Genomic DNA, 25,517 nt, shown 5'->3' on the forward strand with positions numbered 1-25,517 from the left:
CTACCTCACTGAGGGAGGGACCATGTTGACTTAGGGACACAACTCGCAGGGACGTCTGCGGAAGAAGCGGAATAGCCATGGATAAGACAGCCGTGGTTAAAGTTGGGGCCGCGGCGAGCGCTAGCGTTTGTGTTCTCTTTGGTGGTGTGGTTCTCGCACAATATATCGTCGCCAAGAAGAAGCGAGCGGGAAAGAAAACACGAATCATCGAGATGGTGAGTGGATCATGCATGCTTCTCTGCTGTGCGCCGCGCAGCCGCAGATTCCAACCAAAATATCACTGGTTGGGTAGAGGTCATTAGCTAGCTAGTTCCAAAACGTAACGTTTCATCAATGACATTGATCTACGTCTTTGACAACTAATAGTCTATATCAATGAATTCAATAGCATCTACGTATTATTCAAACCGGTTGGTTAAACACATTCTTGTTACGTTAGTTAGTGTAATGTGAGCAAGGCGTCCAGCACTCTGGTTTGCATAGCATTGGCCAACAGTCAGACGCTGCGAAGCCATTCGTAGTTGTCCAGCTGTTTTGTACTGTATGTTCTGGTCTGAAACGGCATCACACACAAAACACACAGCTGTATAATGCTACTAATATATCAGGATATATTCTAACCCAGTATTTGCGGTGTGTGTTTGGTAGTCTTGATTGTAATTCTCTCAAGTAACCGTCAATACAAGTTCCATGGAAGCTCTGTGCTGAGCCTGACTTTGTTATGTCGAATGCTTGGTCACTGTTATCTTAAAGTATATATTTTTATTCTACTGATGCTAATGATTCTAAATACTGGTTAAGAGGATATGCAATAACTGAGTAAATTAACAGTTTCAGTATCTGAAGTTGGGATCTTCATGATTACAACAAGTGACTAAAGAGTAAAGAATGCCACTGGGGTGTGGGAGGCTTTAGCTCTTGTTGTATGTGGCAGTTATGTGGTTATTACATAAGCTCTGTGTAGACCTGGCATCTTGTATTGAGATACATGGCAGATAGCCATGAAAGTGTTTTGCAGTCACCTTGACATGACATCGACCATGACAAAGCATTGGTGACCATTTGGTTGTATTACTAGATCCAATCTGGCTTCCATGCTCCACATGCAAATAACCACGTAATGGCGAACACACAGGCACACAGGCACACACACACACACACACACACACACACACACACACACACACACACACACACACACACACACACACACACACACACACACACACACACACACACACACACACCATTTGTGCCTATACTTAGGTGTCAGTTTCGTCCCCTGACAAGCCCGATGGCCTTCGTTGAAATGCTTTGAGATATGTTTTTTGCAGGGGCGACACACTGGGTGGGAAATTCTCTCACATAAGTGTGGAAATGGCCAAAATCGAATAGTGATTTTTTTATGTGGAAACTTGAGGGTAGCTGGCTGCAGGTTGGCCTTGTTGCCTCTGTCTTTGAGACTGTAAAGAGCCAACGACAGGACTGGTCATATTTTTACCTTGTAACTCTCAAGCTAGGCTATTACGTTTATTGTTCAAATGGTATAGCTTTATGTTACCCATTTTTCATGTTCGATTTTTTGTAGGTAGGTACTAATACAACCTTTGCTGTGTGTTAGGCAGCAACAATAGCCTGGGAACCAGACAAATCTGCAAGCTCATGTTTTATTTGCCCTGGCATCAGGCCCCCCTCAAGTAAAGAACGATTTCCTGCACACTTGGCCCAGTCCAGACCAATCATAGCAGTGTATCTAATGTAAGGTGTGTTTGATAAAATGACTATGTAGAGGAGTGCCTTATGGGAGTGCTGTTAAGGCACTTAAAAATAACCAAGATGGCTTCCGCTGATGTTTCACATCAGCGGAAGCTACCTGTGACCTAGCGACTAGTGACCTTGCAATGTGACCTAGCATGTCACATTGCTCTGATTTTAGGTCTATCCAATTGTGCAGAGGCATTGTGGTCTAATTGATCTGGTGATGTAAGACTACGGCAACAGCGCTCAGTTATAACTTGGTGCCCTACTGGCAGAAACCCCCATCTCAAATATTAAAACCACACTCAAATTACTGCATTCTGTGGCCTACCAAACAGTAGCTTAAAGCACTGTTATTCTACCAAACATGTCATCAAGTTCAAGATGTGTTGGGAATAATTAATGATACCTGTAAATCTGTCTATTGGTAATAGCCTAGGCCTCATCGCTGCGGTCATGTTTTTTCCAACAGTTGTCGATATGCGTGGCACAGCGCCTCTGCTAAATTACCCTATCCCTAACCCCTCAATTTATTAACTTTTCACAATATGACGGCAATGTACATGTCCATTCATGTCAGCATCTGCATTCAATTTGACAGAACAGATGGACTACTATTAGCAATATATACCTTATATAGGGTAATAATATATACCGTAATTTATGTAATACATCTACGAAATCAAACAGTGGCTTATTAGAGACTGAACCTCATCGATGAAGAGAATGAAGTAAAGTTGGACTGATTACAATTGTTGAATACATGTTCTGATGCATATAGAACAAATGCAGCACCATTCAATTTAGCATAACTACTGTGTACTGACAGAGTAAATAGTTTTCACCAGCGCGAGTTGTATGATATGACAGCTGCTGTTGACAAAGTTTGCATTTACTTTTTTTGGTCATCTTTAATTCTTTCGAAATGTTGCCAAACTTTAGATGTTTGTCTTCCTGTGTATCTTTCTAGATTAATGGTATAGAATGTGCTCTCATGATGATTGACTATTAGATACGGCAGTAAACAAATGTAGGTCAGCCCTAAATGTCGGGTACGTGTAGAACTTCCGGTCTGTGCTTTAGTTCAGTGGCAGAGGCCAGTGTGAAGAACATCTGTGTTTGATGACACTGCCTGGCCCTGGGGAGAAGGGATAAACATCCGGCCCAAATCCCTGTCCAATTCCTCTGCTGCCTCATTTAATAATACCGTCTCTGTTATTTTTTACAAAAATGCTGATCATTTATCAATTGAGTTAAACATTAAATAGCAAATTCAACTGCAAACCCAAACTATTTTACTTATTTTGTGATATCATGAATCATGCCAGGATTGCGTCTTTTTGTGCTTTATTCATTTCTGAAATAATATACTGTACCTTTTCATTAAATCAACAAATAAACTGAAAGAGGAGGGACAATACAGGCCTCTGTCTCGAGGTCCCGTCATCATTAGTATGTTTAAAGGGGCAGTGGACCCACAGTGTGTGTGAAGATGTGTTGTCAAGTGGTTTATTTTGATGTCTGCGTCCGAGGGAGGGTTAAGCTTCTCGTCCACTAAAATAATGCCACAGTGTGTGGCACATATAAAACATTGCTCATTATAACAGCAATGTTATAGCATATATCATACACAAAGATGGTAGTAAAACAGTATCACAAAGTTGTCAGGGGTAGTTTCCATGGCATAACACCTCCCTCCTGCCTAGAACTCTCAATTTTTAATTTTTTTATTTCATAGTGTTGTAATTTGGGCAGAAACAGGGGGTTCACTTACACTTTAAGTGCTGGCTCAGAGATCAAGATCAGATTTTTAAGACTCACACGGTTGCTAGGCACCCAGTTGGTAGTTGAGATATAGATTTTTCACAGGATCCATCGATTGTAATGTAAGATCTGTTTAAGTCTCAGTAGAAGCTATATATGAGATGTATGCTATTGTTAGGATGTTGTTCAATGCTGTGCGTAATGCGTATACTACATTACTATTTACTTATTTCTTAATTTCACAGATGTTTTTTTATCCAAAGCTACTTGCAACAGAGGTATTGATAGGATCTTTCATCCTTTAGCTGGTAGGGATCAGGATTATTGCTCAAGGATGTCTACAGGTTGACTTCATATATTGTGGTATGAACCCAGAGCTACCGCTGGTTGTCAAACATCTTAACCATGCAATATCCTGCACGTGACATATTTGATTTGAAGTCTGGCTCTTCTCTGCACTTCGCCCTGTTGACCACTAGAGGGTTCCCAAATCCAACATGTCACTTTCATAGCGCTCCAACTTTTGGGCCAGGTTCAGAGAGAAGCCCCTGACTGCAGCCCGCAGACGGAGCCCACATGGAGGGGGCGGGCACTCAGTCCACATGGAGGGGGCGGGAACTAGGCCCACATGGAGGGGGCGGGAACTTAGTCCACATGGAGGGGGCGGCCACTCAGTCCACATCGAGACGATTGTGCACATTTCCACTGCTCTTGTTAATGCAAGAGTAAACGGTAATACTATGTTAAGCTAGCGGGAGTCCATGCTGTTAATTAAATTATACAAACAGATGGTACGGGAGATGTGACTGGGTATCTTTCTTGCTGCGTACCATGGAACTATTATAAAGTTAAGCATAGCCTAAACGACTTGCAAATACATTTTCTCTTGTTTATTTTTTTTCTGCTGAGATGTTCCACTGGACCTATTTAGGTTCCACTTAAGAGTTCACGTTACAACCGTTCGCCGTTGCTCCATGTTTAAATCACAGTGCCTTGTTCGTGACCAGTCTCAAATTCACTAACTGAAATAGTGCCCCCTAGTGATCTTTTATTTTTTTACTCAGTATTAATACAATTGCTGTTTTCGCTTGAATTTTTGTATTTCTCTGATTGCTTCGACAATGCAACATTAAAAGTTACTAACAGCGACTTCACACAAAGCTCTGGCTTAGGGCCCGCCACCGCCCTTGGGCCCCTGGGCATGTGCCCGGTGTGCCCGTGCGATAATCCACCCTTGCCTGTAAACAATGCAACGTGTGCGAACTCCTGTACCCGTCTGTCTGTGAGAGTTACAGGCCCAGTAAGAGCCAAAATAAGATTTGGGGAACTATGAAGACTGGGACCCAAAGGTATGACCTTAACAGATGTAATGTGAGGAATAACGAAGTGACCACATCTAAGGGCAAAAAATGTACCTCAATAGACATAATGAAAAGCTACATGTGTGAAGCACATTAAGTTACACCAATCACAGGAGCACTAACAACTGTCTTTTTATTCAACAAAACAATTAAAAAATAACAACTACAAAAAATAGATTGTAAACTATTAACATAAAAGATAAATCAATAAAGAGTAGAACAAACAAAGTCTCAACGGGGGGGGGAACACACTGACGCCTTCCTCAGTGAGGTGGACGCCACTCTCGCTTCACTCTCTGTCGCCCGACATCGCCGTCACCGCCGCCATAGCTGCCAAGCGCCGCCATTATGCTGCATCATCAGACTACATTGGAGTCGTGTGGCTCAGGCGTCACGGGGAGGGGGAGAGGTGTTTGACTCAAAAGAGGCAAACACCTTCAGGTTTCTCCTGTCCATCATCTCCACACAGAACAGTTCATATCAGTATGTAATCTGAATGAGAATTTGAATGGTTTCCACGTTTCTTCCTCATCCCCGCCGTCATGGGATTTGCGCTGTGTTGATGCTGCCATCTGCTCCCAACCTTCCCTCCCAATGACCTCTGGGAGAGAAACGCTGTCCTTGAAGGACTGTAACTGGCACCATGCTGCTGCCTGAATTGTGTCTTTCAGGACAACATCATCTTTCTTGAAGAAGAAGGAAAAATTATTTGTGTCTGTACTTGACACCCTACTCTCCCAAAACCACAAAATGGTATGCAAACAAAGGCTACTACTAGGCCTACTGATGAGTTTTCAGTGATAAAAAACACTATTCAACTAGTCATCAGACTATTTTATCTGGCTATACATACAACCTCCAGCATTACACACATATTACATAACAGGTTCCCAGGTTCCAGTTCCTGGTCTTCAGTTTTGTCTGGAAATAAAACATTCAATCTGTTTTACAACAATCAGACAACAATCATTGTTGTCTGTAATGTTGAGGCTAATAGGCTAATACAATGGAATAGTAAAAGTAGGCCCTAGTAGTGCAATAGATCAGCCATGGAGTAGGCTATAACTTGTATATTGATGGTGTCTCTAAAAGTCAAAGAAAATCAGTATAAACATAAAAGCAGTTTTCTACAAAAAAACATTGCAGCTTTTCGGTTTTCTATTTTTCGGCTGCTTTGTATAAGATGGCTTGTGCATATACACAATGTAATTAGACTAATATAATATTGATATTCGATTTCTGTAGACTCTTATGAACATTTCAAGACCCAACATGAAGTATCAACTCATTGCTAAGGATATCCACAACGACGATAAAGTAAGAATGCACCAAGGGTGGGGGAGGGTGAGGGGGGCTATTTTGACCTAAGACACTAGGATATATTTGATCTATATTCACTAAACATATTTATTCCACCGAATGGTTGACATTGGTTGACAATCCTGAGATTCTAAGCTTTCAAACTTTTAAGTAACAAGACATAATACACAATTGCATGAATATTACTAAATATATTAAGCATTTTGACATTCTCACTTACTTGCATGGTTTAGGCATCACTTGCTCGGGCGGGCACACTCTAATTTCAGGTAATTTCAGGTACATTTCAGCTAATTTCAGGTCAGAAACGGGATCAGAAATGCTGTTTGACCAGTCCTCAATGTGAACTGAGTGGCCGCCCTCTCCATGTGGACTAAGTTCCCACCCCCTCCATGTGGGCGTAGTTCCCGCCCCCTCCATGTGGACTGAGTGCCCGCCCCCTCCATGTGGGCTCCGTCTGCGGGCTGCAGTCAGGGGTACTTGGGTTCAGAGCCAAAGCTATGAACATTTATGGGGTGTTATCCTCAAAGTTATGTGTCAAACATGAAAATATAAGTGAGGTTTTTACAGCCAATTTTGTTGCAGACCAAGAAGGCCAATGTTAACGGATACGATGCGGCTCCGGTACGGAGGCCGTGCGTGTGCCGGTAACAGAATCACGTGTCAATCACTGCTCAAATGTCTCCCAGGTGCAGATGCAGAACGTGGCTCAATTTAAGGCCCATTCACACCCTACGGTAAATACGGATACGGACCGTTTCGTCCGGTCCCGGTGGTGTTTCGTCCGTCAATGGGCCCGTCGCCTCTGAGCTTACGAATCCGGAGTGCTCCGGGAGAAACAGCAATACCACCGGAAATTGAGGCGGCAGTATAGTCAAAAGTCAGACTATTCGCGAAAATAGATAGAGTAGTATAATATCTGATATGTATATATATTGTCATTAACGTTTTATACTTACATTTTGAGGAGATAATCTGCGGGTTGGTGAGGGGTGTCACATGCCACCGCACACCTTTTGCACTTTTTTTTGCCGATTTCGGATGACACAAAGCATAATCATCTCTACATATGTAATGTTTGCGATTGTCGATGCCGTTAATTTGTGAAACGGCAGTCACTGCCCTCTAGAGGATTTATTGCGTAACATCCATAACAACGCTGAAACCAGACGGAGGTATGAAGGGTAGTTCCGGAGGCAACGTTTGGGGCGGACGGACGAATTTCGTCCGGATCCGGAGGTATGAATCGGCGCGGTTTCACCCGTTTCGGCTTCGTGTGGACGGGGCCTCAATGTCTATCAACGTCGTTGCCTGTATTACCCATGATGATACGTTGTGAATAGGGCCTATTATGATGAGATTTTTTTATAGAGTTTTAGAAAAAAACAAGGGCATTCTTGCTGGCTAGCAGTCAGACATTGCCAACCACTATGACAAATGGTTCCCATTGTAAGAGCCGGAAATGCAGCATGTATAGGACGTTAGGACATGTGGTGAACTTTAAACATTGACAATGCAAACATTCAAACATGATGAAACTATGGCCACTGTATAGACAGAATCATTATGATTGGCTAAGTCGGGTTATCAGAACTGATGATCACAACTGTACACGCTACATTTTAAATAGTTTGACAGACAGACTACTTTGGAGACATCTAATCCGAGGGCTTTCACCATGATGATGATGGCGGCGATCCAATGTGGCCCGGGCTGATAGGGGAAATGAAGACGGGGGGGTTGCAGATATGCTAGATCTAGTCTAGAGTTAGTATCACAGTTGCTTTTATACAGGATATGATTGTAATGACTGCAAACTGTTTTCTTCCTTGTAACTGAAGTGTCCTGTTGCAGGAAATACAAGAGAGTAATCAAGAGCCAAGCGTCCCTCAAAGTGCCCTTCATTTAGGGCTGGCTAAAAAAAATCGATTTAATCGATTTTGGATCGATTTCATTTAAATTTTGCAATCTCGATTCATAGGGCATGAGATCGATTATTTTTTTTTGTTGCCATTATTATTATTTTTGCACTTTACTAAACAATGCCTTAATGCAATTTGCAGTGATAGAATGTTGTAGTTCAAGTACACTTTCACTTGCAATTCCTTTCTAATTTCAAAATTGCACTTTTGAGACTTGAGACAGTTTTGTTTACAGCTAAAGTATAACTGTCCAATTTACAAGTTTGCATTAGTTGTTTAAGATGAAGAGAAACAAATAATGTACAATTGTGTTTTGTAACACAATTGAGACATTTTTATTATTTAAGAGCAGATTGAATCGAATAGTGATTAATAGATTCGGAACCTTATGAATCGAAATCGAATCGATTTAGGAAATTGGCCATGATACCCAGCCCTACCTTCATTGCATGTAATAAAGGGCAGGTGCTGTAAGGACAGCGATCAGGGCTAGCAAATCAGCAGAGCCTCACAGTAGGGAGATTATATACCTTAGGGCAATGCATGTTTTGGGATGGGCCAAAGGTAAGTGACGAATGGTTGATTTGTGTGTGTGAGATGCGGATGTACACTTGCACTGTGCTGTTGTGCACATGCTGACTTGCACAAAGTCGTCGATAATGTTGTCGTACGATAGCTGCTTGCCGATCTCCTGATTGATTCTGTTTTATAGCAAGTTCACTGACGCGATCCCGTCCCATGGATGACCTCAGGTAGGTCTTAATGAGCTTTAGCTTTGAAAAGATTCTCTCTGCTGTGGTCAAGGTCACAGGGAGAGTGCATGCCATTTTTAGGGCAATCCACAGATCGGTTACAGTTCCTTCACCAGTTTTTTGTGGATGAGGGAGAGAAGCTCCAGTGCAGTCATGTTATCCAAAGGCAGGCTTGGCGAGTTGCTAATTTCAAGAGCCAGTTCCTTTCAATCAATGTGATCTTGATCTCCAGTGCTGAATGTGCTGCGGAACTCATCGCAATGGTTGGACAATACCTCACCATCCAATTCTTTGAAGTTAAGCACGGAACCAAATCTTGTTCTCACTTCTGCCATTGCTTAAAACCTTTCCTTTAATGACTCCACGGTGGTGTCCACCCCCACATTACAGAATGCAATCTCTAGCCTATTCATGGCATCTCAGATAGGCCAGTCTGGGGCTTCATAGGCAAAGTGTTTTCTTGTACTTTTAAGCTTCTTCTCTTTAAGCACAGCCTCCACAATCACCTCCTCACGCATGCCTTTAGCAGACGCCTGAGCTGCAGCAAAGCCTGTGTCTCTGTATATTTGTCAGTGAGATATTTGCAATCATTAGGTCAACTGCCCCGTCAAGCTGTATTGTGGCAGACTGCAGAAGCTTGCTCACATAGTTTTCTTGATTGAGGATAGATATCATTCCATACCACTGTGCAAATGTCAAACCTCCTCTGCCAAAGCTTGAGCTTCAACCTTGGTCAGGGTATTTGTGGCCGTGCCCCTGACCTCCAACAGTGCCTCCCTTATGATAGAGCCTTGGTACTGCACGGCCTCTATGCTGTTGACACGGCTCTCTAACCTTGTTTCTGTGTAACTCACATGGTCCTTCGAGTTTGCCCATCTTTGTTTTGCTACTGAGAAGTTGAACAGGTTGTTCAGTTTCTATACAATGCCAAAAGAGCTGATGGCATCTGCAGACCATTTTGCTGCACCAGCCCCAACCAAGTTCAATGTATGTGCCCCAGATGGAACATAAAGTGTGTAAGGATTTTTCTCAGCAGCCTTCTTGACCGCCTTTGTTCCTCCCCTTCATATTGGCCCCGTTGTCGTACGGCACTCGTCAAAAGGAAAATTCAGCAGCTCAAGCCTGTTTATTAAAGATGATAATCCAAGACCTGAAGTTTGGGAAGCCTCAAGAAAATCCTAGAAAGTGCTTTCAAAAGATGTATTTATTTTTTTAACTACAGTATAGAAATAGGGGGAAAGAGCAGCTTGGGGGCCACCTGATGACTTTAGGGTCCCTATGCAACCGCAAACCTGCATATAGCAAGAAACGGCCTTGTATACAGTCTATTTAGTCTGGCTGTTGCCAGACGAAGCACAATCATAGATTGCACGTTGGTCTGGGGAAGTTGCCATAATTTCCTTCAGCACAAGAGGCGTGATCAACGGGCCTAGTTCAACTGACTCTGTACGCGATTGGCTGCTTGCACACCTAAAGTCAAAGGGGAACCACTGGTTTAGACTGAACACACTGTAGCAATAAGACCCCCTTCTGAAAGCTTTATCTACTTCTGCGCAGATCAGTTTCTCTTCGATAGAATATCCCCGCAACAACAAAGGAAACATGGCGTATTTCCTCTCCTCCTGTTTTTGGGTGCCGGCCCAGGCTCTGAACTGTCTCCAGCAGAAGTTCTGCTGTGTGACATATTAGGATTCCTGGATCCCAGATTATATAGGCGCTAGTAATGCGGCGCAACAGCTGGATGCATGTGGGGGAACGCTGACCATGATAGGCTTGTGACTCTGTCCCTCGCCCCCTCATATGGGGCCAGACCCCATCCTTTTTTTTATTTTCTTTATGGTTGTAATTGTATAGTCGATTTTATATCGTGTGATAACGTTGGCTGTATCTTGCTGTGTGCTCTAATTGTATATCTTTGGAAAAAAGCTATTATAAAAATGGAGGTGGATGTCAGAAATCTGCATGAAATGTCTTTATAAATCTCCCTAAAATCTCCTAACAATTCATTATCTTAACGTATGCATACAAGAGTTTCCACTCTCCTCTTTAGCAGAGTGAGCCCCTGTACCCTGTACACCGATTTCTTCAGAGGTTTTCAACAGTCTAAAGGCCCATTCACACCCTGCGGTACACGGATAGGAACCCTTTCGCCGGGTCCCAGAGGTCGTTTCGTCCGTCAGTGGGTCCGTTGCCTCTGAGCTTATACGAATCTGGAGTGCAATCTGGAGCAATACCAATTAGGGATGCAAATTATCGAGTAATTCATTAATCGATAGTTGTTTCATCTTATCGATCGATGATCGATTAATTGATAAGCGGCAATTCTTCTGAGAAGCTGAATTTCCTTCTGAATGTGACACATTTAGGTGGTAATTCAACGAAGTCGTTTAGAATAAGTACATTTGTCAAAATACTTCCACATATTGTGCATTTGGCGTCTTTGTCGTCATTAACCAACTTAAAGTGGCTCCATACTGCACTCCGTTTTGCCCTCTTCATCGTGTCACTAGCTGTGTTCGAAATCGTTCCCTATACACTCGTTCCCTATTCCCTATATAGTGTACATGATATAGTGCACTATATAGGGAATAGGGAACGAGAATTCGGACACTACGCTGAACATTTCTAAACGTCATTTGCGTCAGTAAATGCGCCGGGTATTTGTGTGACGCAGACAGATGCGCCCACATCAAGTAAACAAACCGGGCACTCACGACGAAAGCTGGAGGTTGTATTGATGTTGAATGTTACATTTCCTTGTTTAATTAATTTTGAATGTTAAATATTCTATGTTAATCCCAAATAAATTGTTGACATTTCTAAACGAAAGCCGGAGACTCCATCATTAAATGTATTCGTTTTCGCGGTTATTCGGCCTCTTCTTCTCCCCTGGAAAAATACAACCGCATTGCATTGTGGTATACAGGAGTAACATGTAGGGAACATCGTATGTACCCTATTTCAAGTCCACTATATAGTGCCCTATATAGTGGACCACTGAGAATTCAAACACCCTAGAAAATGGCGTGCACCCTATTTAGTGCACTACATCCATGATAGGGAACGATTTCGAACACAGCTAGTAGTGTCCCGCTTTTCGTTTGTCTTGTTCTGCTTCGCTTGTGATCCCGCTTGTGTTCCCGCGTGTGCGTCAAGTACGTCTGGCGTCAAGCGCGCCCTCACGTGGACGGTTGGGGAATTACGGGTTAAAAATGCGATTAATTGCAAGTAATTTATTTTAATCGAGTAATCTCTTATCGAAAATTAATCGATAATCGATTAATTGTTTGCATCCCTTATACCAATGGAAATCGAGGCGGCAGTATAGAGTCAGAAGTCCAACCATTCGCGAAAATAGAGAGTAGTATAATATTTAAGGTGTGTGTGTGTGTGTGTGTGTGTGTGTGTGTGTGTGTGTGTGTGTGTGTGTGTGTGTGTGTGTGTGTGTGTGTGTGTGTGTGTGTGTGTGTGTGTGTGTGTGTGTGTGTGTGTGTGTGTGTGTGTATATTGTATTTAACGTTTTATAGTTATATTATACAATATACCTGACCTTTTTATTTTATTGTTCACCTGCTTTGGCAATGAGTTGTAACTGATCATTTAAAAATGGCGCAACATTTTGAGGTGATAATCTGCGGGTTGGTGGGGTGTCACAGGCCTACACTTTATGCGCTTTTTTTGCCGATTTCGAATGACACAAAGCAAAATCATCTCTACAGATGACATGTTTGCGATTGATGATGCCGGTAATTTGTGACTAGAGAGTCACTGCCCTCTAGAGGATGTATTGAGTAACACCCATAACAACGCTGAAACCGGAAGGAGGTATGACGCCTCGTGCCCACTGCCTCCGTCCGTTGACTGATCCCTAATGACTTTTAATGGGGACGGACGCGCAATGCATTGTGGATCCGTGCGCTGAAGGCTCCGTCAGCGACGGATCCGTCATCCAATAAGATCACGCATGCAAATTTAAGCACTCTGACACTACTCGTCCTTTGACACTACACGTCCTTTGACTGACGGGGCAGTGGGCACAAGGACAGTTGATGTATCATTATTAGACAACAAAAATAGAAATAAACAAGTAATACAGGAGTACATAGACAAATTCTATAGCTATGTTCAAATTTATACAGATGCGTCGAAGGACTCGGGTAATAAAGTAGGGGTAGCTTTTACTGTACCGGAATTTTGAGTGAAAATAGGGAAGAGGGTTAATAATGAGGTATCAGTTCAGTTTATACAGGTGAACTGCTGGGAATACTGTTGGCAGTGCAGTGGGTGGAGGACAACAGGCCATTAAGGTCAGTTATTTGCTCAGATTCCAGTTCAGCATTAAAGAGCCTACAGTACAACCGTTCCGAAAGCAGACCAGATATTTTGATTGAGGTTCAACAGACATTATACCGTATTCAAATGATGGGGCTTATAGTGTTTTTTTGTATGGGTTCCAGCACACATTGGGATTAGAGGAAATGAAATGGCACATAAGCTTGCAAAAGATATTACAAAAAAAAGCGTAATTGATATAAGTATAAATATAGGTAAAATTAAAGGGATTATTAAGCAAATACTGAATAGGAGATGGCTGAAGCAGTGGGAAGAAGAGCGGAAAGGAAGATGGTTTTAAAGAGTGCAAAGGAAAGTGGGAGAAATGAGATGTGGAGATAAGAGCAGAAGAGAGGAGTCGGTTCTATCAAGACTGAGATTTGGGCACACGGGTCTGACCAGTACACTGTTTTTAATAGGAAAACATGAAACAGGCAGATGTGAGTGTGGGCAAGAAGAGACCGCAGAACATGTTATAATGCAGCGTGAGAGATATGAGGAAGGCAGATGAGGGGAAAATTCAGAAAAGAAAAAGTAAGTTTTGATTTAATACACATTTTACATTTGAATTCCAATAAGTGTCTTAGGGTAACTAATTTGGTTTTGAAAATATAGGTTCTAAAGTATTTTAATTATTATTATCTTTATTTAATTTTTATTTAATTTTTAATTTTTTTATTTTGAAGCGAGGTTGATATTTGTGCCAAACTCCATACCAGTAGATGGCGGTAATGCATCTTTAAGTTGTTGGCAGGGGCTCAAATTCCAAAAAGGGCACATGTAAATCCACAATACTGTACACCTTAGAATGAAATATGGAGCCTTACATCAGACTACATTCACACAAATATTATCCATCCAAAATGCAACAATCTGACTTCAAACTATGTGATTGAAATAAAGTGTGTGTGTGTGTGTGTGTGTGTGTGTGTGTGTGTGTGTGTGTGTGTGTGTGTGTGTGTGTGTGTGTGTGTGTGTGTGAGAGACACAAAGAGAGAGAGAAAGAAGAGTGTGCGTATGTGGAACATCTGATTATTTTAAGCCTTAAATATAAGGAGAGTTGAGCTTTGGAGAAGTACAATTTTTTCGCCTTCCTAACTTCATTCAAGGATGTCAGGAATGATACTAACATCTGTATGAGAACTTGTAGTTTAATTTGATACCCTGGTCGCCACCCAAGCCTTAGAATTGATCTCAGTACAGAGGATACAGCAGGTTAATCTCAATAGCGGAGTAACCGCAATTGCGTTCATTTTAGTGGTAACGCTAACACCTTAATTTGTTCGCGGATCACTATAGGGATATCTAGCGGAGTTGTACCACAATTTCGGGAAGATGAAATAGCCTAGGGCACTTTTACTTAACAGCCTGCCTGCCTTACTAGTACTACTATTAGTGCCAACTTGCATAAACTAGCCTACTGCCAGAGACAATGAGACAGAGTAGACATGAAACGGATTTGGCCATGTCATGTGGCCAAGTAGTTCATACAGAGTATACAGATTCATTATAACGATGTATGCTTTCCCTTTGCATTCTCAAAAGGTTTCCAAGATAGGTTAGCTGTATAGCTAGCTGGTAGGCCATAGAAAATAAACCGAGTGGAAGCCACTTTCACAGGTCAGTTAAAACGATGCTTGTTGAAAAACCTTTGCTGGCAAACATAGGCCTATACTTCAAAATGACACTACAAAACGAGATAACTGTTAGTTTATTTAGCATTATCAACTTAATGGTTTTGGAAACAACTGTCTGTGTCTGACTCTGTAATGATCTTTCCCTGCGTTGTACCGTCTCTTAAAACTAAAGGGCATCTTGCAGGCAGGCAAAGGTGAAAGGTCACGTTGATAGCCTATGACGTCACCCAGCGGCAGCAGCGCCGAGTGCCGGTAAACAAGGCTACAAAGTACAAACTTTACTTCTATATTATTACTTTTAGACATTTTTATTCTCGAATAATTGATTCACATGTTAATGTTTAATTGTTCATGTGTAATTTTACAAAGCATTGAAAATTTAAATGACCACTCAAAAGGGCACTTTGGTCCCAGAGGGAAAAGGGCAGGGGCTCGGGCCCCCATAGCCCCCCCCCCCTCTGCACGTGCCTGATGTGCTTGTTAGTGATAGTAAAGGTAGCTATAAGACCTTGAACAAGGGGTCCTTTTCATCTTCCGACCGGTTGTGGCTTGAAAAAGCTAAGATATGCTAAATAGGAATGTTCCATTACACAGGCTCCAGGCATTTGGACTATGGATACAATGTTTCAATAGCGAGTGGTGTTCCATGGGCAGGAATCAGCATGGACAACATTGCAACAGTCACAGTTTAGCTCAATGCACAAAAAACAAGCATGTTCAGTCGCATGCTTTATTCAACGGTCACCTTTGAACCCTCTCACAAACCAAGCCAGGGTCCAGCCAATAGAATTGAAGCTTTTGTTGATTAGCAAAGGAATGTGGAGAAATGTCGAACATGCAATTTAAACAGCTGTTGGAAAGGGTTATGAGAAGCAGCATTGTTGTTGTACATTTGTGGTATCAGAATACAAAGAAGGTTAAAGGGACTTAATAACGGTATTATTTATGGTCTTCACTCAGTGTATGGAAGGACATCGTTAACCCAAAACAATACAAAATGCTGCTTCTGTTTCTCTCAGTTTTGGGCATTTTGTTGTTTGTGAATCCCTGTCTTGTTTGTCCTGTAGACCTGCAGTTCTAATTTACATAACAAATTTGCGCCAGGCTGAAGGAGAAGCCTGTCAACAAGTGGTTGACCCTTTGGTACCCCTTTAGCCCATTCTCTTCATCACACAGCAAGGATTGTGTTTCCTGTGAAAGCGAGTGCAGAGGACATGAGCTGCAGAACAGGGCTTGAGGGTCAGAGGTTACGGTTCTCAAACAAGGCCAGACAACACACCCCACCTCTACTGGTCCAATTCCAAATCTTTGGACTATTGTTGCCTTGCATTAGTAAAAAATCCTTGCATCAGTAAAGTCCAAAAGGTGTGTGTGTGTGTGTGTGTGTGTGTGTGTGTGTGTGTGTGTGTGTGTGTGTGTGTGTGTGTGTGTGTGTGTGTGTGTGTGTGTGTGTGTGTGTGTGTGTGTGTGTGTGTGTGTGTGTGTGTGTGTGTACCCGCGGTTGTAAGCACATTTTGCATGTGTTGACATGCGTCAAACACTACCGCCTAAATATCTTCTGGGTGTGTGTATGTGTGTGTGCCTACTTTATTTGACTGCAGCAAGAAGGGGGAGGGTCTTCTTTCTCAAAGCTATTCTGGGCCACACCCCCTTGTTGCCGTGGCAATAAAAGCCCTCCTCAGGCAGATAACTTTTTCTTCTGGTTTAGTTTGGACAACAAAGCTGAGGTAAGCTTGTGTGTGTGAATCTGTCGGTGAGCCTGTGTGCGCTTGAATGTTTTCATATGTACATTAGGTAACGTAACGATTCTATGGATAAAATTACAATTAAATTCTTTATGCACAGTTGTCCTCCGTTGCTTGACTCTTGAGGATTTATAAGGGCTTTCACGCCAGCATTTGATTTAAGTTTGATTAAGAGCACATTGCTATGACTACAGGATAAAGCAGAAGTCAGTTTCCCTCCTGAAACACAGTGGACACTGTATTCGCCCTGCAGTTTGGCTTGGTCTAACTTCTCCAAAAATCCGGTCATGTTCATGAGCAGAGAGAAATTACATTCCCAAGGGCAGAGGAATTCTTGGAATCTACAGAAGGGATTCTTGCGCTAACTCTTATTTCCTTTGTCTAACTTTCTTTCTTTCCTTATTTTCCACCTTTTACACGTTCTAACACATATTTTACTGCATTTGTTTGAAAGCTACTCTGGCTTGGCACTGGGTGTAAACGCTCATTACAACAACAACTCTGCCCGCCTTGCTTTCAAGCACAACATTGACTGCTCTCCGGGCATGGTGGTTGGAGAGTTTGCCTCCAGTTCTGGTTATGCAAGAACACCGCCTTGGCTATGGAGGGCATAGGTGTCCACTTACACGCACGCATCACCAGCATACCACACCAAGCACACACACAAACAAAAAACACTCATTACCTTTTCTTGGACCAAGGCTGGGCGTTGATGGCACTACAAACTGGTTCTCACCAACAACCACCAGCATAATACTGGAATACTTTTAAAACACACACACGTATGCAGGAGATGTCCTTTTAGTGTTGATGCTTTGCATCATTAATATTGGGTCGGACAGGGCTTGTTGTGTTGAATGGATTAAGTGTATATTGTGATGAATGTTATATGAGGAGTAAATATTATGCTCCGTCTCAGAGGCTCACATCAAATAAATCCGATCAGCTTGAGACCATAGCAATTGTGTAAATCGTAGGTCAGACTGTGGCCGACTGGCCGTGTATGTTAATTACAGACACATTCACGCACACTTATTTTAGCTTAAAGACACACATGCGCAGCAGCATTTCGGTAAGTATTAGCATTCTAGGAGCAGCTTGTTTTGCGAAGCGAGATGCTGATTTGGCAGAGGCCTCTGGAAGGAATAAAAAAAGTATGAAAAGGAAAAGCAGGCCTGCCCCAGTTAGCTTGTTCAGTCCTTGAGTAATCCAGACAACAGCAAGCCCCTTAGGAACAGATGTCTAGCAACACAGGTCTAGCACAAGTCTTCTAGAAGGATACAGTCCAACTCGGACCACAGATCAAATAATGTCCCAGCAGTTTGTTGGTCAATCGATCAAATCTGATAATCCTAATAGTAGACATGATCATCCAAATAATTCCAGTTGTGTAGAGCCTTGTGTGGTACCACATGCCTTTCTCCGGTCAGCTTCTCTGATCATGTGCAGACATGCCTCTCTCTCTCGGCCTCTCTCAATCACCTTGGTCTCTCTCTCTCTGTCTCTCAGTGAAAATGCCACCATGGTGACGAAGTGCTCCCATGCAATGAAGTCCTTCCCTCGCGACCTTTTCTTCTTCCCGTTATGCAATGTTTTCCTGCTGTGTGTACCAGCGGGGTGGACAGGCCTATTTCTCTCCCCTGTCTTGGGACAGGCTGTGTGTGTGAGTGGTTATCTTATTTTGTTTGAGACAGTTGGCCAAGGGTGTCGGGGGCATGGTCTTACAACATGGTACTAAACAGCAGCTGTTCTTCTGCAATGGCCAAGAATCGTGTTACTGCAGTGCAGGGGGGGCAGGCGTTTGGAGCTTTTTTTAGCTGTTGGAAAGCTCTTTGCTCTGCTGGTAAACTACTTTACCCACCTCCAGTGATGGCAAAACACACAGGCACAGGAACACGCACGCATGGGTGGGAATGGAAGGTCAGGCATTGATACTGTGTTTGTGAGCAAGCTCATGGCAAAGTGTGGATGGATTGGAGAGTACTAGACCTCTAAGATGGTACCTGAATGGTAGGCCTGCCTGGATGAATAAATCCCCATTATGGATGCTGACTACTTGTTGAGGAAAAATATGAGCAGGGCCCTTCAACTTGAAATTAAAAAATCTCTATAATATAGCAATATTTCGCAATATTTGAAGGCAGTAAAATAAGAAACGTATATATATTCATTGCTAAAAAAGAATGTGTCTTCAATTGCGCTGACTAAGGCAAAAAGCCAGCGTTGAATTTGTATTTGCATGACCACCTGAATAGGCACTAACCTAACCATGAACCATGTCTGTCTGTTTGTGCAGATGCCTCAGTTTGAGAAGAACACGGTACACATGAAGGACCCGGAGAGGGTGGAGCAGATCATCTGTAGCATGATCAAAGGAGGAGCGTCGAAACTACAGGTATCCTAACTGCACTTTACATCTGGCTGCCCTGACACAAGTCGATATTCAAACTGATAGTTTTGAGAAATTATTCGTTTTGCTCTTGTAGTGGGACAGTTCCACCTAGTGTGGGAGTGTGGAGCCACACATCTTATTGGTTAACAGGTATCCCCTGTGTATTGTATAGTCTGCTGATATTCTTAAATACTGTCGAAGTGCTCAAGACTTGTTCAGGCTTGGGTTTCTGGCTCAGTTGAGCCGAATGTGATTTCAATATAGTATAACAATATAACTATAAATATAGACTGTGTGACTATGCCATGAAGTCCTCTGTGGTAAGATGATTTGTTTTGCCACGCATCTTGTGCAGATCATCACAGATTTTGACATGACGTTAAGCAAATTTGCCGTCAACGGAAAACGCTGCCCGACATGTCACAGTGAGTATTGTAATGTGTGTGTGTGTGTGTGTGTGTGTGTGTGTGTGTGTGTGTGTGTGTGTGTGTGTGTGTGTGTGTGTGTGTGTGTGTGTGTGTGTGTGTGTGTGTGTGTGTGTGTGTGTGTGTGTGTGTGTGTGTGTGTGTGTGAATAATCAAGAATCTTACACACACAGTCAGTATAATTATTCATTCTCACTCATGGCCAGATTACACCTCTCACCTCTACTGGCCCCATTCCAAATCTATTAAAAAAACATTTCTCTCCTTTTCACCAATGCTCTATTGTTGACTTGCATCGGTAAATAGTCCTGTTGGCAGGCTGTAATTATATTGTGTGTGTGTGTGTGTGTGTGTGTGTGTGTGTGTGTGTGTGTGTGTGTGTGTGTGTGTGTGTGTGTGTGTGTGTGTGTGTGTGTGTGTGTGTGTGTGTGTGTGTGTGTGTGTGTGTGTGTGTAGATATTATTGATAACTGTAAGCTAGTGACGGAGGACTGCAGAGAGAAGCTTCTACAGCTGAAGAATAAATACTATCCCATTGAGATCGACCCCCAGCTCACGATGGAGGAGAAGTACCCCTTCATGGTGGAATGGTGAGACACACACACACACACACACACACGTACACGCAATATCTTGCATATAACAAACGCATGCACACAAAGATAAAATGCCTTGTATTTATTTAACAAACACACGATGCACTAAAAGCCTTTACATATCTCGCACACCCTCTCTCTGTCTATTCCAGGTACTTTAAGTCCCACACGTTATTGGTGGAGCAGAGGCTGCAGAAGGACAAACTGCCCGATATTGTGCGAGAGTCAGACTCAGCCCTCAGGTAGGACTACTCCCTCACCAGGCTAAAACTAGTGCTGCATGATTTGGTGAAAAGGTCATATTGCGATTATTGTGGACAATATTGCGATTTGCGATTGAGATATAATAAACAAATGGTGTCATGAGTCTTCTTGCTTGGTTATCAAGGAAAATGCACACAGATTGCTGATCATTTTAAAATGTTTATTTCTCAACTCAAACATACAAACTTAAACTAGCACAAAAAAATACAAAAACTAAAAAATGTGTACAGTATTTTTTTCAATACAACAATATTTTACAAAATTAAATAAATTATAAAAATATATATTTTTCAAAATAAAGGCATTTCTGCAGTGCAGAAATTTATTAGGTTTTCTCAATAGTACAACTAAATAAAATAAATGGAATAAATAAGAAAATACCAATTTTATTTAATGTTTATTGCATTTTTTTTTTAAATTACATCGCAGCCTTTTTGCGGTTATACAATCGCAAAGGCTGATATCGCGATTCGAGTAATCGTGCAGCACTAGCTAAAACTCCCTGTTGCTGTTTCATGTGGCCTCCTTTACACAGCAGTCCTTAATTTAATAACGTTGTAAACTCTTGTGACGTGTTTGTGTGTGTGTGTGTGGTCCACAGGGAGGGCTACGAGCACTTCTTCGACCGCCTCCAGCAGCACAGTGTGCCCGTGTTCATCTTCTCCGCGGGTCTGGGGGACGTGTTGGAGGAGATCATCAGACAGGCTGGGGTCTACCTCCCCAACGTCAAGGTGGTCTCCAACTTCATGGACTTTGACGACAACGTGAGTTTCCCTGACTTCCAACTGCCGTTGCTAGTGATGGTTTTAATGATTCTTTTCCTTGATTCAGTTCGCATCGGTCAGTTCGCCAAGAAGAGTCGTTCAGAATCGTTTGTTCGTGCAGTCGAGTTTCCAGCAGCGGTGAATCGAATCATGGACTGCACGGTTCTCGGCTGAGTCAGTCAGACTCTGCTCCTCCCTCGTTCTCGTTCTCATTCTCAAACGATCGTGGAAGTCGGTCATTAAATAGGGGTGTAGTTGATTATTGGATGTTTAACATATCAGCAAGATAATAGACTTGGGTGTCCCGGGTGGAGAACGTACCATGAAAAACGAGACAGATTGACGAGACACTCAAATATTGGATTAATCTGGCATGACACAGAAAGTACAAAGACAGCATGCATTTACCATGCTGTCTTTGTACTAAGCCTCTTCCCTCTTCACCATTCATAGTCAGTGAACGAACAGCGAGTCAGCGACTAGTGGGTCTGGGAGGAGTCGAGTCTGAGAACGAACAAGACGAGCGAGAGAGAAGAATCTGTTCAATTCGTTCTCGTTTAAGATTCGTTCATTCAAACTGATTTGGTCGCGAACGACCAATCACTAGCCGTTGCTCAAGGCTTTCACACACTCTTCATAGTGAGACCACTGGCGTTTATGGACTATTGTCCGGAGCTGTGAGTCTAAAGGCCCTGTTCATGATCAGCAAGGATCTTTGTTGCGCCCTTTTTTCAATTTTCTATGAGAACAGCGATGGCTCTTTGTGACACTTGCCTCTTTCCAGGTTCCTCGCAAGCTTTTCTATGCTAGGCTCTGCACTGATATGATTTTGCACTGTGTATTTGAGTCCTCCTCCTTGCTGTTTGTATGGTAACAGCACTAATGGCATTCTATGAGCAAGTGGCTTTAGGATGCACAAGCCCCCTGAGCTAAGTCCCAGTCTACTACTATTGGCATTTGCCGTGGAGGATTACAAGGTCACCCACGGGGAAGCGTCACTGTACCACTGACACTTGCTCTCCCGCAGTGGCGCAAAAAGTGGGTAGGCACTATATGCAGCGCATAGGGGCGCCGCACCAGAGGGGGCGCCAAAGCGATGGAGGTAAAATTATTTGAGTCTGCATTTTCTGTATTTAACAGCGTTTGTGTTAATGATATGATGATCAATAACACAGGCACGTCACTTATAAGGCGCCCCCCCGCTCCTTCGCCTCCCCCCCCTCCTCCCCACATGGCGCTCCAGTGGGCGCCCCCTCGAGCACACGCTGGAGGCGAGCGCCAGAGTGTTTTCATTTGAACCGTATTGTCATCCGATGACACCTCAATATGTAGAGGCAGAGAAGAAAGCTCTCGGGGTCACAAAATAGAAAAAGAAAGATTGGGAAGGAGAAAGTGCGCAGGAATGAAAGAAAGCTTTTCAAAGTGGTTGAAGGACAGTAGTTTTTATGTCAGCGTATCAAGAGGAGGCTGGTAAATATTCAGGTTAGCTAAATCTACTACTAGTAAAACAGTCAGGTTACTGTTGTCGTGCAACTGTGTACTGATCAGATAACCCTAACCCTAACCCTACAATATAACAGATCATGACAAGAAAAATAAAGGAACTTGTTTGTGTTTTTGTTTTTTGCTTCAATTTCTGTTTCTGTTTTATGTAAATAAACCCAGTCAAAACGGTATTATAAAGTTGATACAAAAAAATCTATTCAGATAAGTTAATAAACAAAAAAGAAAAAGTATGATTATCATCTTACCTGAATTGAGACTGAATCGTTCTACGCAGTATTGCGATGCATCGAAAGAATCGATTCTTTTTCCCACCCCTATTGGTTACCGTACTCCTGCTTGCGTTGCATTGGAGTCTATGGACAGACGTGGCCTATGTATTTCCTGGGGAACAGACCGATACAACCAGATACAACTAACAACCACTCATTTATTTTGAGGGCGAGTTGCCCCAAGATATATGGCTATATCTAGATTCTGTGGAATAACTATGTGGCTAAACCAATAATTACAGTAAAGTAGACCCTTTCGTGTAATGTTGCTTCAGTTAACCGACCAACTTGCATCAGTTCAATGCTCATATATCTCTCTCTCCCCTGCCTCCGTCCCTTCCAGGGCATCCTGAAAGGCTTCAAGGGAGAACTGATCCACGTGTACAACAAGCATGACGGGGCCCTGCGCAACACAGAGTACTTTAAGCAGTTCAAGGACAACACCAACATCATCCTCATGGGTGATTCCCTGGGAGACCTAAACATGGCCGACGGCGTGCCCAACCGGGAGAACATACTGAAGATCGGATTCCTCAATGACAAGGTAATAATCGGGGAGTCTGTGTTTGTGTGTGTGTGTATTTGTTTTGTGTATGTATGTATCTAGATTTAGACATCACTAAACACCTCCCCTCACTTTGAGTTGATGAAGCATCAGTCAAATATTAAAAAAGGTGCATATGGCAGAGCAAATAAAACACAAGCTCGCAGATTGGTCTGGTTCCCAGGCTAGATGTTTTTATTCTACCCTAGTCCAGTGCCAAGGTGAATAATTCTTCCTCATCACATCAGGTGGACGAGCTGCTGGACAAGTACCTGAACTCCTACGACATTGTGCTGGTGAAGGACGAGACGCTGGAGGTGCCCAACGCCATCCTGCAGAAGATTCTATAATCACAACCCCACTGCTCCTCATCCCACCACACTAGACACTGCCCAGACCAACCCCGGTCGCTATGGCAGTGGTCCAAGACTGCGATTTTGCTGCAGCCCCACTAAGCCCCAGCCACATCCCAACGACGACCACTAGGTGGCCTCTCCCATTCTCAGATCGGTCTGAGGTTGTCACCAACTGCAGCAGCACAGACTGAATGGCCAATGGCTCGTCCTCCTGAAAAGACTTCTTTCCTTGACTCCTCAGTGAACTCTTTTAAGAACCCCCACCCACGAGCGTCTGTCTTTGTGTGTCTGCTTAAGTTTGTAACACTCGTCACCTATGTTCTGTTTGACCTGTATTATAAAAGAAAACTCTTACGAAAAAATACATGAACTCTTATTATTTGCACACTGATACTTGTATCATTCATGTGATTATTTTTGATATTGTAATGCTCATATCAATGCAGGTTTGCATATCATAAACTGAATCATGGCATATGGTGCTCTCCTTTTGGTCAGTCTCCCCAGCATGCATTGTAGAATGTCTTCCTATCGGCTAATATCCTTCCACTTATATCCTCGGAGGCATTTCACTCAAGATGTGTATATAAACATATATATCTACATGGCTCTGTTGTCATAGGAACCAAACAATATGAGGGTACGATCAGATGACACTTTGGAATGTTTCTCCTATTCAGGACACCTGAGTTTTTTTTCAACGACGCAAATAAGTAAGTTATAATATTATACAGGCATTTAATTTAAAACCGCAAGGACAGAGTATGGCTGCCAGAAAATATTTTAACATAAAATAGTAATATATTGTTTTCCAATATTGGCAACAGAAAAAACACTAGGATGTCTGCCTGGTCGCCGGGTGAAGATCCATCTGTATCCTCTCAGTCTACCTGTTCAGGCATCTGGTTACAGTACACTTCATACCATCTGCAGTGATCTCGGGTTTATTTAAGAAGGCATAGTGGGAAATACCCTGATTGTTAACTTGGCAGAGAGAGGGGAACTACACACCACGGCTCTCCTCAGTAGTTGACAACACCTAATTTTAATGTCATCGCAATAACCTAAGTACCATCTTATGAAAATACCAAAACACTTGTCTAGCAGTGTCTTCCCAATATTCAAACAAAATCACTGGGGAGGAAGATTAATGTCAGCAAGATGGGTGTCAATGTTCAGCTGTTGGTGTTAAGGGTGGAGGCACCTCCAGAAGCGCTTTAAAGTATTGTTGACAGCAGCCTGGCTTCAACACCACAAGCAGATATCTCAACGAAGAGATAAGCCTCTTCTATGCCAATTTTCCTCAAAGTCCCATTTGAATACAACACAAGTGCAAAGGATGCCTCTGCCCTCGAGCAGCCTTTGTGTAGAAGGAGATTGGGACTGGCAGTGGTGTTGACTGCAGCTCATCCATACTCAGTCATATTTGGTGTTTATTTTTTCACACACGATAATTAAATATGAAAAGGTTCAGATTCTAATTAAACGCTACCTCTAAGAAAAATATGTGTGATTTATATTTATGGGATACTGTCAGAGCCTAAATTCGCACTACATCCGTTATAACATCCGGTTTTTCTCTATATAGGTGTGATTCAAACGTGTTGCGATCACCTGCATGTTGCCTTTTCTTATAGCTGAGTTAAAGAATTTGGAAAACAGTACTCTGAATAAAATGTGGGATGATGTCCATATTGTTATGTTATTCATTGCCAGGTCTTTCCTAAATTATAGATCCGTGCTTGTCCTTAATACATTAGTTGAAGTAATGACTACATCAATTGGAAACCTAAGCTTGAACTGCAACTGCA

At 42.6% G+C, this 25,517-nt stretch overlaps 1 protein-coding gene across 3 annotated transcripts; it reads left to right on the forward strand.

Annotated features, from left to right (window-relative positions):
• nt5c3a (5'-nucleotidase, cytosolic IIIA) lies at positions 1 to 25,411 on the forward strand. 3 transcript variants are annotated; one of them, XM_056601281.1, is made up of 9 exons: positions 16,502 to 16,573; positions 18,101 to 18,254; positions 18,888 to 18,986; positions 19,339 to 19,408; positions 19,865 to 19,997; positions 20,156 to 20,245; positions 20,869 to 21,031; positions 23,150 to 23,350; positions 23,599 to 25,411. In XM_056601281.1, exons 2-9 carry the CDS (start codon positions 18,114 to 18,116, stop codon positions 23,698 to 23,700), a joined length of 999 nt encoding a protein of 332 aa, XP_056457256.1. In that variant the 5' UTR covers positions 16,502 to 16,573; positions 18,101 to 18,113; the 3' UTR covers positions 23,701 to 25,411. The 3 variants fall into 3 exon arrangements, with proteins under 3 accessions (XP_056457257.1, XP_056457258.1, XP_056457256.1); XM_056601282.1 differs by lacking the exons at positions 16,502 to 16,573; positions 18,101 to 18,254 and adding an exon at positions 1 to 215; XM_056601283.1 differs by lacking the exon at positions 18,101 to 18,254 and having other exon boundaries at positions 16,474 to 16,573.
• The last annotated feature ends 106 nt before the right edge of the window (positions 25,412 to 25,517 follow it).

Source organism: Gadus chalcogrammus, chromosome 11 (genome assembly GCF_026213295.1).
Source record: "Gadus chalcogrammus isolate NIFS_2021 chromosome 11, NIFS_Gcha_1.0, whole genome shotgun sequence".
NCBI classification, from domain to species: domain Eukaryota; kingdom Metazoa; phylum Chordata; class Actinopteri; order Gadiformes; family Gadidae; genus Gadus; species Gadus chalcogrammus.

What these genes read in the sequence shown, in the direction of transcription:
- nt5c3a (XM_056601281.1), top strand. Translation starts at nt 18,114, where the DNA reads ATGGTGACGAAGTGCTCCCATGCAATGAAGTCCTTCCCTCGCGACCTT. An exon ending in GAGGAGCGTCGAAACTACAG is followed by an intron (nt 18,987 to 19,338) that starts GTATCCTAACTG and finishes CATCTTGTGCAG; the next exon opens with ATCATCACAGATTTTGACAT. An exon ending in TCATGGACTTTGACGACAAC is followed by an intron (nt 21,032 to 23,149) that starts GTGAGTTTCCCT and finishes CGTCCCTTCCAG; the next exon opens with GGCATCCTGAAAGGCTTCAA.